This window comes from Cyanistes caeruleus, chromosome 7 (assembly GCF_971803275.1).
Source record: "Cyanistes caeruleus chromosome 7, bCyaCae1.hap1.1, whole genome shotgun sequence".
Taxonomy (NCBI): Eukaryota; Metazoa; Chordata; class Aves; order Passeriformes; family Paridae; genus Cyanistes; species Cyanistes caeruleus.
The window spans coordinates 33,669,836-33,684,169 of NC_141707.1; the positions used below are offsets into that span (position 1 = coordinate 33,669,836).

The window sequence follows — 14,334 nt, forward strand, 5'->3', positions numbered from 1 at the left end:
GAAGCAAGTGTTTTTCAGACAGGAATAAAATATGAGCCCTTCACCAAAAACACAGTGAACTGAACAACAACAGCTCTCTCAAGATATATATTGATATATGCATATATTAAGGAGAGCTTGATCTGGAATCCAGTAGAACTGGTAGATGAAAACCCTATTTGGATGTAATACCAAGTTAACAAATCACTTTATATCAACACTGTTAGAACAAACAAAACAACCCAAACTTGTTCAAATAACCACTGAGTTCATCAATCCAAAACTATTCCTTCATGAAGAGTAGTTCATATTTTAGTAGCACTTTTTATACAAGCACCAATATACACAGAGGAAATTCATAAAACATTGTTTTTTTGCTATCCTTTCAGCGTTTTGAGATTTATTTTAGAAAACTCTACATGGTATTATTGATCAAAACTCTTTTTGACAATGTAATAGCTTACAAAATCTCTAAATACTTTAAGAAACAACGAACACACTGCATTATACAGGCTTCCAGATTATCACACTTCAGACTCCTGAAGACAACAATAAAAATTCCATGACATGATTCAACCTAGACTTTTTTTTTTTTGTATGTGTAGTCCATAAGTGATCAGTGTAGCTGTTTAAAACAGAAAGAATACCGAAAGATAGAATTTCACATAAACAGGTAGTAACAGAGTAGTTTAAGGGTTAGAAAACCTCTGCTGCCAAAACCAGCATGGCACTTCAGAGGAGCCACAGCCAGTTACCTTCCTGAGAACCAGGCAATACCTCCACACACTTCTAAATACAGCCATCATGGAATCAGAAGGTTTTGTAAAGAGAAATCAAGAATACAAGTCATATTGAATCATGTGGAATTGCAAATGAAACATACACAACAACGAGGTTTTGGGAGTTTTGACTTAGAGGCTCTTTGATTATGAAGGGTTGGCTTACCTGTTTAACATCATATGCAAGAAGAACAAATTTTAAGTCTGGTGAAACAGAGTATCTTGATGCTTTGAAGGTTACCTGCAATGAAGTAACAGTAAAAGTGAGTTTGGAATAGGAAATTAGTAAGATCCCTTCTCCCAAATTTTCCTACATCTCATTTAAGAACTTCACATCCGTAAGACAGATTTGTTTTAGAAAACTGATGTAATTTTCACAAAAGAAGGACTCAATTTTCAGTCTAATTAGCTGGTATCAGTACAATGACAACAGAAGAATCTGGCTTCCACACTAAATACCAATTAAGAGGCTGATAAGTTTCTTGATCATCACTACAAGCACTAAGCTCAAGGATAACAACTATAACCAATTCATTCCCAGAGGAATGAACTCCAACTTTGGTTGGAGAGATTAAAAGGGAAATTCATCACTAGGTTGGCCTTAAAAGCAATATGCAAGACAAAGGATAGGTGTGCACTATGTCTCTACAGCTTTTCTTTTAACACCACATATACAAACATTTTGCAAAACAACTTGAACCAAAGCAAAAGTCTTTCTTAAAACAAAGAAAATTCCTAGCAGAGAGCAAAGTAAAACATAAGGGAGCATTATAAAATTAATAATTTTTTACATCCACTCAAGACTATGTGACACCCAGTCTTGAATTCGAGATTCAACATCAAGGAGTGATGTTGATGTCAGAAATAATTTAATTAATCTAATGCATGAGAAAGATAGAAACGTGCTTTAAAGGGCACTGAAAGAAATAAAATTAATCTCAAGACATCTATTTGCAGAATGAAAGGAAAAGGAAGAAATGAAAAATGCAGATAAGAATAGAAGAAAGTAGGACAGAAAAAAGATAACAGAACCACAAAGTCATAAAATGAAAACAAATAAAAAATATCTATGTAGAATAGGACCTATCCACTATTTTATTTCTTAAGCATCTTGTTCTGCTTAGCCTAATCCTACTGCTAAACTAATGAATTCAACAGGGGTTTAAAGCAGGAAGCCACAAACTATTAGATTCAGAGTAGTTAAGGAGCTATATCTGGGAAAAAAAAAAAGAAAGCTTCCAATAAACTGAAAAGATGCTATATTGTGATATATAGATTAAACTCAGGTTCCTAGGTAATATAGTTAGAATCAAGCTATCCAAAAGAATTAAAGGGAAACATATTTTTGAAGATAAACTGTTTGATTCAGCAGCATAACAGAATTAAAAGTCAGAAGATAAATCCACAGTCTTGAGAAAGAAGGAAGGAAAAAAGAAAAAAAAAAGACAATACCCCTTAAACCATCCCTCTGTATCTATAAAGCATCCAGAACAGATTTCTCCTGTGCCCAAATTTGCTTTTATGAGTTAATCATCTTTAAGCAGAGACTGAGTTAATGTTAATCTATGAGTAACATACACTTTACCTGGCATTTCACTGAAAATATTTTCAGATGTGAAATTTGTTTTCTTTCGAGCAGTTTATTAATTATTGCCCCACTACCTCAGCGTTCAGCATGATATAACCCAGGCAACTTTCCAAATTCATTCCCAGGGAGTGCAGCTCCTACCATTTCACATATTTAACAAAAATCTGCAGTCCCTGATTATGCCACCACAAAGGTAATGAGGCTCTTCCTGCAAACACCTGAGCAGCTCAGCTACAAGCTATTGGCAGTTACCAGCAAGAACTACTTGCATGTTCAAATAGAGTGTTGTGGATTTGGGATTTAAAGTCTTTTGAATCCCACTGACCTTGTTTATTCAGCTTGCAGTCACCTGCAAAATTGTGCTTGCCTGCAGACACACTGTACATTCAATGCCAAAAACTGTGTGGTAATGGGTTTGGGCAAAATAGTTTTCTTTTTGTTATGTCTGTTTCGGTATATGACCTCCACGCTATGTGTGTAATGGCATAATTCTTGGTAAAAGGAGTACAAAGCTGTTTCATACTTTTGAATGCTTCACCTCAGGAATAAGAAACTGAAAATTAGACCAGCAGAAATCATGTGCTCATTGCCAAAGCTGATAGCAATGCTGATTTCTTTAAATTATCATGAAAACATAATTAGCCCATTTATTTAAGTTCGATTTACAATCAAGCCTTTAATGAAATAGGTGTTTAATTCTAGCAGAAACGCAGAGAGATTTAAGTGACTTAAAGTGATTACAATTTCCTTAAAATTCTGGTTTTGGAAGGTTTTTTTTAGGTAAAGACAAGCACAATTTTGGCAATTAATTCAGAAACTGCCTACTCATATGCACAGAGAAAGCCTTTATACAGTAAGAACAGGAAATTAAATCACCTGGCTCATTCCTCCTGCCTTACATGGCAAGTAAACTCATGATCTGTGAGTCACTAAAACAAAAGACAAAATTCTCTATTTCCCCTACAACCATGTCTAAGGGATTTCATCAACCAACAGCTGCCTGACTCCATGGCTGAGGAGATTAGGTCAGCTGGTGAAGGGCTTAAAAAGAAGTTTCAGCCTCTGCTGTAGGAGAAGAGATGTATGCCCCACAAACTTCTGGGAGATTATCTACTGGGCCATTCCCTACAGGGGATTAGACATATTTATTCATTAAAAAGAAGTTTGTGAGGACTCTGACCCCAAGGGTTTATTCTCTTCTCAGGAGAACACATTTTTGAGTTTAAAGTGTTGGGGAAATACCACATTGGAAATACATGGGGAATTAAAATCCCCCAGGTGTCTTGTTATCCAAAATGTGGAGGATAGCTGTTCCACAGGTCTGCATATCCAAAATTTCTCAAGCTTCTTGCTTTGTCAGGAGCTATTCAGCCTTCATTAAGTAAGACAGACCTAAATGCTGCCCCGTGTGACTATAACCTTATGGGTTTGCTATGCTTTATCTCTAGAAAAATGGAATTTTGGATAAATAAGCTCTGAAATTGGGAGAAATTGAGCTTCCTAATTAGGCACGGTCCAGGGATGCAGAACAGGGCTGTTTTCCCTCTGCATCACTGCTCAGTATCAGCTAGTTAGGGACTGGGCTAGAACAACCCTGTGCACTCCATGCACACCCTAATCCCCTTCCAAACCCAACAGAGGCATGGCAGACCATAAGGGAAAAAGGAAGGGAATTTCCTTATATCCCTCTACCCCGCCCCATCAAGAGCTGAAATCCCTATGAAAGATATCAACTCTATGCAACCAGAAAACACTTGGACTGGAGAAATTGCTGTAATCTTTAAATTGGTTACAGTCCACACTATTGTATGGTTCTGAGACACAATAAATGTAGGGTTTTTTAACACTTGTGCAGTCTTCCCTGCTTAATTCACACACCTGCTATCCATTTTTCCTGTATTGCTGCATTTGACATAATTTCACTTTTTCAGACATAAATGATTCTTACACCTGATGTTTCATTCCTCACTCGACCAAATCCCCCACTGACTGTAAAATCAGGTCTAACCATATGAAACATTGTATTTCTAGGTTTCTTTGAAATAGTTCATGTGATAAGAGTTTTAATTCTTCTCCTGACAGTGATCCACGATGTGATGACCTCAGTGGTCTCACTGCCACCATAGATTGCAACAGTAAAAGCCAAATCCAGGCCAAAAGACAGAGAGATTTTGAGCAGGCTTTTGTCGTTCAGCTTTCCAGTTTTCTTCTCTCATCTACTTTTCAAGAATTCCTAAAATACAGTTTTGCATGGAAAAGGAGAATTGGCTTTTTCCACTTTTCCATATGGGTGATTAAAATGGAACATAGAATTCCAGTGAACAATATATTAAATTTTGATTTCCAGTGTCAATATTTCTTTTTCTAACTTTACATGTGTGTTTTCCTGTCAACAGAAATACCTGTTATGATTGTGTTTAAGAGAAATTTTAGGCTTGGTTTAGGCTCTGCATCCTCAGCAAGGGCCTCTAGTATCAGCTCTTTCTATTTCTCCTGTTTTCTTAAACCCTAGTTCTGAGCTACTGATGTACTGGCAACTCTCTTCATCCTTCACATACTATAAACTGTTTGGTTTACTGATTTTGTGGATATTAACTACTATGACATTTAAATCAGTGCCTTATTCATAACCTTTCAAAAACATGGTATAGAGCAAACAGATGAAGTTATCTGTAATACAGTCTAGCCCAGAGTTCTAAAAATATTTTTGTAACATGTATAGTTTACAGTATTCTTTTTCCATAGTTTCAGTTGGATGGTTTTAAGTGAAACAATATATCACATTTAAAACTGATTTAAAGACATGTTCACTGTTGTGGAGTTTACTTATTTGTTTGGTTTGGGTTTTTTTTTTTCTTTTTGTTTTACACCTCCTGCTGTTTCAGTTTCTTTTGCTTCTATTTTCCCCACAAACTTTCATCTTCCACACTCCTGTTACTCCCCCTCTCCAGTTTTTCTCTAATGTTCCCTTAACACTCGTTTATGCTTTAGTTTTTATGTTGAATTTTTTAATTATTATTATTCATCCAGAATGAAATATTTTAAGACTTTCAGGAATGTTACTTTAGAGCTTGGTGGCAACACTACCACCCAAGAAATTATACATCTCTGTAGTACACATTTACACCTGTATGATCCGAAATTTAACTTAAAGGTGTAGCAGAATCAGTGGAATTCATCAGGTATGCGGCTCAACTTGGCCAAATGGCACAAAAGGAGTTGGGTAGGATGGAATTACAGGAGCTGCAGGAGGACAAGGCATTTGGCATGTCACAGTTCCCTTGGGAGACACCGGCAATCCAGGGAACAACGGGATTGTCCTTCACTGCCACTGCTGTGACCGCAAGGAGAAGATGGACCAAGAGAAAGCAGCAGAGTGGAGCCCAGCAGAAGAGCAAGCCTTGCAGCACTGCAAACAGAACCTCTGAGAAAGATGTTGTAATTTAAAAAATGTGCTATAATTGGAATGATGAAAAATTTGGGTTTCCAAGGTTACGTTTCTTAATGCGGCGCCTCTTGTGTCACCTGAGTATTTAATCTAGACCAAAAAATGCTGCAATTCCAGATGTTGGAACTGTTAACACTGAGGTTCTCTGTCCAGTTTAAAAGACAAATGTGCCCTAAAACATGATCTCAGCTGACTTCCATGCTATGGATGGGTGGTTCCCAAAAACAGGAACCGAATTCCCCAAACCCACCTGGAACTGCAGGACATAAAAACAGACAAGAACCAAGCAGGAGCCTTGCACCATGGCCTGGCTGATAGACAATAACCTCTAACCAGTCAATCACATAAGTTTTTCCCCTCACATTTCCCAGGAACATTGACATACTCAACCCTTAACTATATCAAGGAACAATCTTACCAGGAATTTTATTTAGAGAATATTTGTTAACATCTGGGTGCTATTATTTAAGGATGTTAAACAGAATTGCTGTAACCTGACAGTTTTGCATTTTTTATGGTGAAACCTGCTTCACTTGGACAAAAAACCAATGGCCACCACCAAACCAGTGACTGCAAACCCTTCCATCTGCCAAGCTTTCCCACCTCGATGCACAGTGGTGCACTGCAATAAACCCTTCCTCATATAATTCCCTCTACTGAAAAGGCTGTGCTGAGAGGGTTATTGGACACTTAGAGGACCATGGAGAGTAGAGAGAATGTTACAATATTCATAACCACCTATTTACAATGTGTGGGTCATTAAAATGTCCAGTGTTGTAACAACTGTTAATATTTATGTGGTTATATAATGTTATTTAATGTATTTACTATTATTCGCCCTTTCATTAATCTCTTATGCAAGGTTCTTAAAATATAAGCATGTAAACTACTCTTGCAATTAAATCTGCATTAATCAACAAAAGGAACTGTAATTGCATTATGATGCCGCACTGAGTTTCCTGTCAAAAGAGGAAGGGGGTGTGGTGGTGGGGAGCACAAAAAAAAACCCAAAAAAGTATCAAAAGGAAGAGAACAAGTAGGGCTGTTTATAAGCAACGTTCTGTAAAACACCACAAAGCAGTCCCTGCCAAAAGCTCTCTTGGATTGAAGCTCTCATTCTCTGCAGCCTCTTTTGGCTGCAAGGCCTCCACAGGGCTTTGACAGCTGGGCTGCCACAGCCTGACCGTGATCCCTGAGCCAAGACTGCTCCTGCTCTGTCACCCTTCTGACGCCAATAGCAGGCAGCAAGGTCCTTCCCTCTCCACCTTCGTGTACAGGATGGTCCACAGTGACACAACAGGCTCCAGGGTACACTCCTGACAAGCCTCTGCAAACACGTGTGCTTGCTGTGCACCACGATGCAGTTTCCCTTTGAGCTTGAAAAGAACTGTGGAAAGGCACAGAAATCAAGGGGCACAGCAAGTCAGGAATTAGTGGGTGTTAGAAGAGTCTGAAGTGTACAGCTGGGAGAAAGCTGTAGTAAATACAGGACCCTATTCTAGAGCTCACAAACTGAAAACAATTCCACTTGTATTGCCTGGTAGTGAAAATAAAACAGATACAAAATATATCACATCATCCATACTCAAACGACTGGAGGAGTCCCAGTAGACTCATTTCTGACAGAGGATCCTCTTTGTTCAGGTGTGTGCATGGTATCTGAATATATGCACCACAAGAGCAGTGAAACTGAGGGCTAACAAAAGTTTTACCATTTTCATAATTATTTCAGCTTTTTTAAGAGGGAGAAATGAAGGCAAAACTTCTGCAGGTGTCTTTCAGAGAATTCAATACATTTGGAAAGTTCCACACTAGAACACACAGTCCCCACACATACTTCCCATCCACTCTGTGCTTGCTTTTTCCATTTTGTTTTGCGTTTAAGGGTTGTAAAACAGACTTGAGAAGCTGAGCTAGAATATGGAACCAGATGGACAGCTTTCCCTGAGCTAAAGAATCCATGTGGTCCTCCATGCTCTCCTCTCCAGCTTGTGGCTGGGCTGTGTGTGAGCTGGTAACCTGCTCTTACTGACCTTATGGAACAGCTAATGGCAGAAGCATTAAATAAAATACTTACTAAATACTGAAATTTCTTAGCTAAATGTGGCATAATGCCACTGATTTTGGAAGTGTAAAGTGCAATAAAATATTGACAAATGCTGAAAAACTGGCAGGCTTGTCACTTAGGATCACGGTAATAGGCAGCCCAGATAGATGATAGAGAACATATTGTAATCATGTATTGAGGCAGCATCTCAAACACCAGGATGCCACACAGTGATTAATGTCTAGGGCTTTTTCTGGCTCCTCTTAATAGGAGACTTGCCCAACCTCCAGCTGTGAACATTTACATGCCGCTGGCTAAGGATATTAACTGTTTATTAGACAGCTGAAACAGGAGGCACTATATGGATACTTAAATAATAACACCCAGAGATGTTAACAAATGTTCTTTGTGCTTTGCAACCTACCCTTTTCACTTATGGCACTGTATTTATTACCTGTAACATTGCTTTGCTGATAGTTTAATTATATAAAGGCCAGAGTGTTTTACTAACTGATTAGAGAAAAGTATTCCATTCCAGAAGGACTGATGAAGTGCAAGAATTTCTTCTAAATACAACCTGATTATACTGGAAATAAGTACCTTAATTCAGGAACTTGGGATAGATACTTCCCCTGCGTAAAAGAAGTGGGCAGCATAGAATGACAAAACACTAGCCTTTCCTCTTTTCAGGTGCATGAATATTATTAATTGTATTTTTAAAGATTGGGGGATTTTGCTATCTTTATATATATGTTAACATAGAGGTTTGTTTAAAAACTGCAACCTGCCTTTTTGATGATACACCTACTTAGTGAGCACAGCAGACCCTCATTAGGGATATCTGGCTTCTACACAATAAGCAACACAAAGAAGGATAAAAGATGAGTACTTTGCAGGAGAGTGGCAGTCTCTAGGATGCAAAAGAAGAGCCAGTGATCTGTGCTCAATGGAAGATTGCTTCAGGGGTTGAGCAATGAGGGGAAAAAAAGAAAATCTCCTCTGAGCTGCTGATTCAAACATAGTCCAATCAGGGGTGACAAAGAGTCATTACTTGCCCCTTGCCTCTGCACAAGGAGTTTATCACAGCAGTTCAATTTTCCATGGACAATTATCAACATTACTAAGAAAACCCTGCCATTTCCATGGCTGCTTGAGCAAAGGCAAACAGGAGAGCAAATGCAGACTGAAATCAGACTAATAACTCCCATCAAAAGGTGACTAAAACCCTTTGATAGGGAAGAATGATGGAACTTGCATTGCCACTGCCTGTGTTGGATCTCTGCTGTATTTTTTATTAATCCAAGACGTGTCTGCAGAGTCATTAAACCACCACCATTCTAATTATGCACTGATGATTAAGCAGATGTGACACTGAACGAGGAAAATGTTTGATTAATGATCCAGGTGTCTAACTTTAGAAGATTACATTTAGCAGTGGAAATTTGGGGACAGTCAAGCTCAGAAGAATAGGACAGCTTTTGATTTCAGCCTGCCTCAGTAATGTTATCCTGTTAGAATTGCTGGCCACTGTGTCAGCAGACAGAACAGAACATTTCCCACTGTTCTCTTCCAAACATACACCAACAAACTTGCCGGGCCTTCTGCTGTTTTCAGCTTTTTCTTATACTTCCTCCATATGAATACTAATTGCTGGAATTTACTTTTTTTTTTTTAAGTATAACACTCTCAACTTTTGGCTACATAAAGAGAGGAGCTCTGCAGGAAAAAAATACACTTAGCTTTTTATTTTTTCCACCCATAATTGCTAAATGGCTGCTTGAATATTATCTGTTTTGCATCAGTTTCCCACATTTCTAATTAATATTCGGTATCTAGTATCTAGAGCTCACTAGGCTTATGTGAATTGAGGATAAATTAGTTCCATAAAAAGCCCAGAGAAGAACAACTTTGCAAACTGAGGCAGCACTCGCAGTGTGAAGCAGCCTGTCCTTCCCAACCCATCGTCATTTGGCAAGGCTGGTGTGGCATAATGGCCTGAAATAGCTCTATAGTCATGCTGGCACCACACTCTGCAGCACTTCAAGCCAAAAGTGCATGAATTCCTCTGTGAGGAGACTCAAGTCTTGTCATTAAAGTCACGTTTTACAGCCAGGGATGCCCAAGCAGCTGCTCGTGTTCGAGTTCTGCGCTGAAGGCCTTGCACAGGCCTGACCCAGGCCTAGCTGGCCAGGCAAGTGCTCACACATGCTCAAATAAATGGGGAACAGGGAAAATGCTTCTTAATGCTTTAGGGTTTGTACTTTACAGAAACTCACCTTTCCACCCCCTTTTAATTGTGTCTGGCAGCCTTTTTTGGGCTAAGAGGTACCCTGAGGCACATCCCAGCGTATGGAAGGATGCAGCTCACAAAAGGGGAATCGCACACGAACATTAAAATATAATTCTCTCCTGCATCCTCCTCCATCTTTACACTGACCTAGGAAATCAGCATTGAATTCTTCCTCCTGAAGTTCTACTCTCCTCTTTCTTGTTTGAGGAGTTAGAAGTAAAGGTCACCTGAGGCTTTATGCTTTGAAAAGAGGAATCTCTATCAGCAAAGGCCAGAAACAGACCAGGAATAAAATCAGCCTTTGCCAAAGAATGCTGATGAAAATGAATCATCCTTTTGAGTCTGCAGGTGTAAAAGATTTTATTAAATTAAAAGTACAGGGATTAACAATAACAGCCAGTGGTCTGTAGGAGTATTTATGAGGAAAGATTGGCAAGCCACACCATTGTGCTGCAAAACCCTGATAAACGAGAATTACAGGGTGAAATGTAAGTGGTATCCCTGAGAATAACAGCACCAAGCAAAGCAAAAGAAAATGCAGACTAAAGTATTAAAGTACTTCTTAGCAATTACTGCTAGTCAGAAACCATTCATGTATATAACCTTTACTGGTCAAGAGGAATAATCTTCAATCATCTGGTCTACCATTAAAACACAGAGAAACAGCTAAACCAGAGATTAACATTACATTTTTCTTTGCATTTCTTGTAAGTACTTCCCTTAAGGAAAATATTCCTATGAATCTTGAACAATTTCCCCCTTATCTAATAGTGAAAAACTCTCAATATTTAAGCAGCATTCCCACCTTTTATGAAATATTTTTTTCCTAACAGACATCAGGTAGATTCCCCATCACATACACCAAGCATGATCCATCCCTCAGATGGTCTGGACAAAGCACAGCCAAGAGCAAATCCTCCAGCATCTTGGTTATTTACACGTAGGTTGAATAAAACAACAAATAACTTCATTCAGAAAGAATTCACTGACAGAGGAATGAATTATATTTTTCATTTATATGTAATATAGTCTAGGTTATGAACATATCTACTCTAAATTTTATATATTGTACTTTCTCCTTCCTGTTACAAAAAAAAAAAATGCAAGCAGACTTCCACTGAAAAAGCAGATAATATATATTACTTACAAAAGTTGTGTTTTCCAGTAATAATGTAGTTGTATTTGTTTCTACGTTCAGTTCAACAACATGTCCATTCCTGGTTTTATAAACCACTGCTGTATCTGCAACAACAAAGAAATAAGCAGTTAGCAAGCACACTGAGAATTTAATACATCTGTAGAGAGAACCAGCATGTTAAATTAATTAGAGTATCCTTATTACAACACACAAAAACAAGACAGTTTTGTTGATTTGCCTTATGCACTTAAAAATTACCAGTTTATGCCATATAGCATGCTCGTCTCATTCAGTACATCTATGCTTTGGCCATATACCGAAGTAAAGTTCTGCAGAAAACCAAAAGATTTTGTTGGACATCCTATTCACATGTCATCTTAGAAGTGATTCCAACAAAACTTCCGTACTGGTCTGTATTTCTGGTGACTGGATGGACAAAGTTATGGTTATTTTAGGACAGTCCATATTCTGTGTGATTCATGATGGGCCGCAAAATACTGAACTTTCTTGTGAACTGAATGTTAGCAAAGGAGGCTTAAAGCTAAGTAGGTCCACCTGCAAAATGTTTAAAACACTATGGAATGAACAGTTGCAACATTTTCCTTTTTCCACTCACTTGATTTATCATTTCTTGTGAGAAAAATAATCCAACACACCTCAAGAAAAAAGAAAAGAAATCTGAAATTAACTGGGATTCATTCTATGAAAAATACTTTGTATTTGCTAATATCAAAACCTGCAAAATTACCAAGAAACACACAATTACTACATCAGTCTTGAGTAAAAAAGTTCCAAATTTTCCACTATTTGTAACAAAACTGAATAGATTAAACACTGATTCTCTCAGATTATTTAAGACCCATGTAAGAGGTTTATACTTAATTAAATGAAACAATTTTATTATAACAATGGAAAAAAAATAAGAAAAGTTCTAAATTAAGCCTAAAGGAAACACAAAAGAACTTCCCTGATCCTCACTAATGCCTGAGGTATTCATTACAGATCCCTGAATTTTATGAAGTGGGAAGTAAACATGACTGGAGAAAAAGGTTATGCGATCATAAAAAAAATGCTTCGCTTATTCAGAAAAATGTAGCTCTATTTTAATTGACTCCAGAGGAACTCCAGATATACAGCATTAGTGAATATCCTCTGGTATGTTCTGTAAAATTAATGAAGTCTCATTTGAAGAGCTCACTAAGCTATTTTAGGACCATGGCTGGGAAATGGGGTGGGATTGATGTAGTTTAGGACAGTATTATTAGAGCTGCTGTTTGGGAAGGCAAATCAGATTGTGAACTGTGGAATTAACAGCAGCTCCTTTTAAAGAGGAAGTATTTCAACTATTCATTTTGAATAAAAAGGAGCAGCACTTCATAGACAGTTATTTGGTTTCAGGTTACCAATTACAGAACACGGTAGTTTCTGCAGCTTCCTTTAGGCTATTTTGCATGTATTCTTTTAGGAACCCCAGCACTGGAAATCTCCAATGACACTGGATCACAGTGCTGAGTATTATAGAAAAATAAAGTTGTCTGGCTAAAGAGCTGTCCCTAATTATGATTTAACCACATTGTGAGAAACAGCATAAATATCCCAGAGACACTGAAGAGGAGTGCTCCAAACCATGCATTTCGAACCCACACGTGACACTAATGTGCTGCCCAAATCCAAACGAGTACAGAATGTTACTTCATCTCATTTATCTACTCCCCTACATGTCATTTGCCAACAGGATTTATAGCACTGTGCCTCATTAACCAATCCTACCAAAATCAATTCACTCAAAAAAAGAACTTTCCCTTAAAATTCCTAAAAGAACCAGAAATAAAATACACAGTCCTAAGGCTCTTCTTGCAAGTCCTTCACAAGATGTGAAACAACATTTAAAATGGTAAATACTGTGAGAGACATAAATGAAAGCCTTTTTTTCTAAAGTTAAATCAATCAAAACAGAAAAATGAGTCAGACCTCTTGAAAAGCCAGATTTTTCTGGACAGTAATTATACCTCTCTGTGAACTTGGATTCAGTAGTTAACTCCTGAAGTGGATAAATCAAATCAATACTTGCAAAATGTATGGAGATTTGCAGGTAAAAGATTATATCAAAATCCCATGTAAACACACAGCTTCAAAAGTAATTAATATGGAAATCCCATTCCAATATTTTTCAGGTTGTATAATGTGATAGCTGATTGTCACCGCATGATGATGTTTTTTTTCATTGATAGCTCAAATGTTAACTAAGAGCCATGAACATACATAATAAAAACTTTTTTTTAAGTTTTTGCTACCTAGAGTCAGAAATTCTACAAAACAATGCCGAGTCCTTAGCCTCATCCATTTGCACAGCTGATGGATTTGTTTTATTATCTTGGTGCCTTCACCACAAGGAGGTTCAGGGACCTCTGACACTTCACAAAGACATTCAGAGAAGTAGAGTTCTTACTTCAAAGAAATTCTCATTTAATTTGAAACAAACAGTAGTATCATGTGGAAAGCTCTCAGCTGGGCACAAATAGCCGCCCTGAAGAGCCATATTATTGATTTGAGGACACCACTAGAATAAAAAGCATTCTGTGTTAAGCAGAGGAGAATGTGAGGAAGCCTCTGTAAAGATGTGTTATCAAGTCACCAGCCCTGGCTGATGCACACAAAAACAGTCTCAAAAACAACTGATTGAAATTTCCTAATTATAATAGTTCTCAAATTTCTGAAAGGTTTGGAAACTCCAGAGCTTTGAATAACTCATTAGTTTATTCTGTTTTACTAAAACATGAAGACAGGCAGCCAAGGGTCTGTACTTAAGTTATCCTGACATCAGTACCAGATCAAATAATGGCATGATAAAACCAGGATTCTTCCCACAAAAACAGTGGCTGGCAATATAATTAACACCTAATAGCACTTTACAGAACATAGATCTTGGTAAAAAAATTGAGGGTGTTGTATTTGATAGAGGCAACCCTGCTGAAATAGTGTATTGGGTTTTTGTCCAAGTTATTTGATTTATTTTATGACATCCAAAGCTTACATTAAAAAGAATTAATGGTAAACACATTAGA

At 37.7% G+C, this 14,334-nt stretch overlaps 1 protein-coding gene across 3 annotated transcripts in view; it reads right to left on the reverse strand.

Moving 5' to 3' along the window:
- The window catches only part of DPP10 (dipeptidyl peptidase like 10), a 431,847-nt gene that overhangs the window by 114,063 nt on the left and 303,450 nt on the right, over nucleotides 1–14,334 (reverse strand). For 2 of the 3 annotated variants that reach the window (XM_086898812.1, XM_086898811.1), the window contains exons 4-5: nucleotides 11,279–11,373; nucleotides 925–999 (exon numbers count right to left, since the gene is read on the reverse strand). In XM_086898812.1, coding sequence (XP_086754938.1) covers nucleotides 925–999; nucleotides 11,279–11,373 — 170 coding nt within the window. Of the gene's footprint in view, nucleotides 1–924; nucleotides 1,000–2,420; nucleotides 2,559–11,278; nucleotides 11,374–14,334 lie in introns of those variants that run through there. The other variant, XM_023931361.2, reaches the window with a different exon arrangement.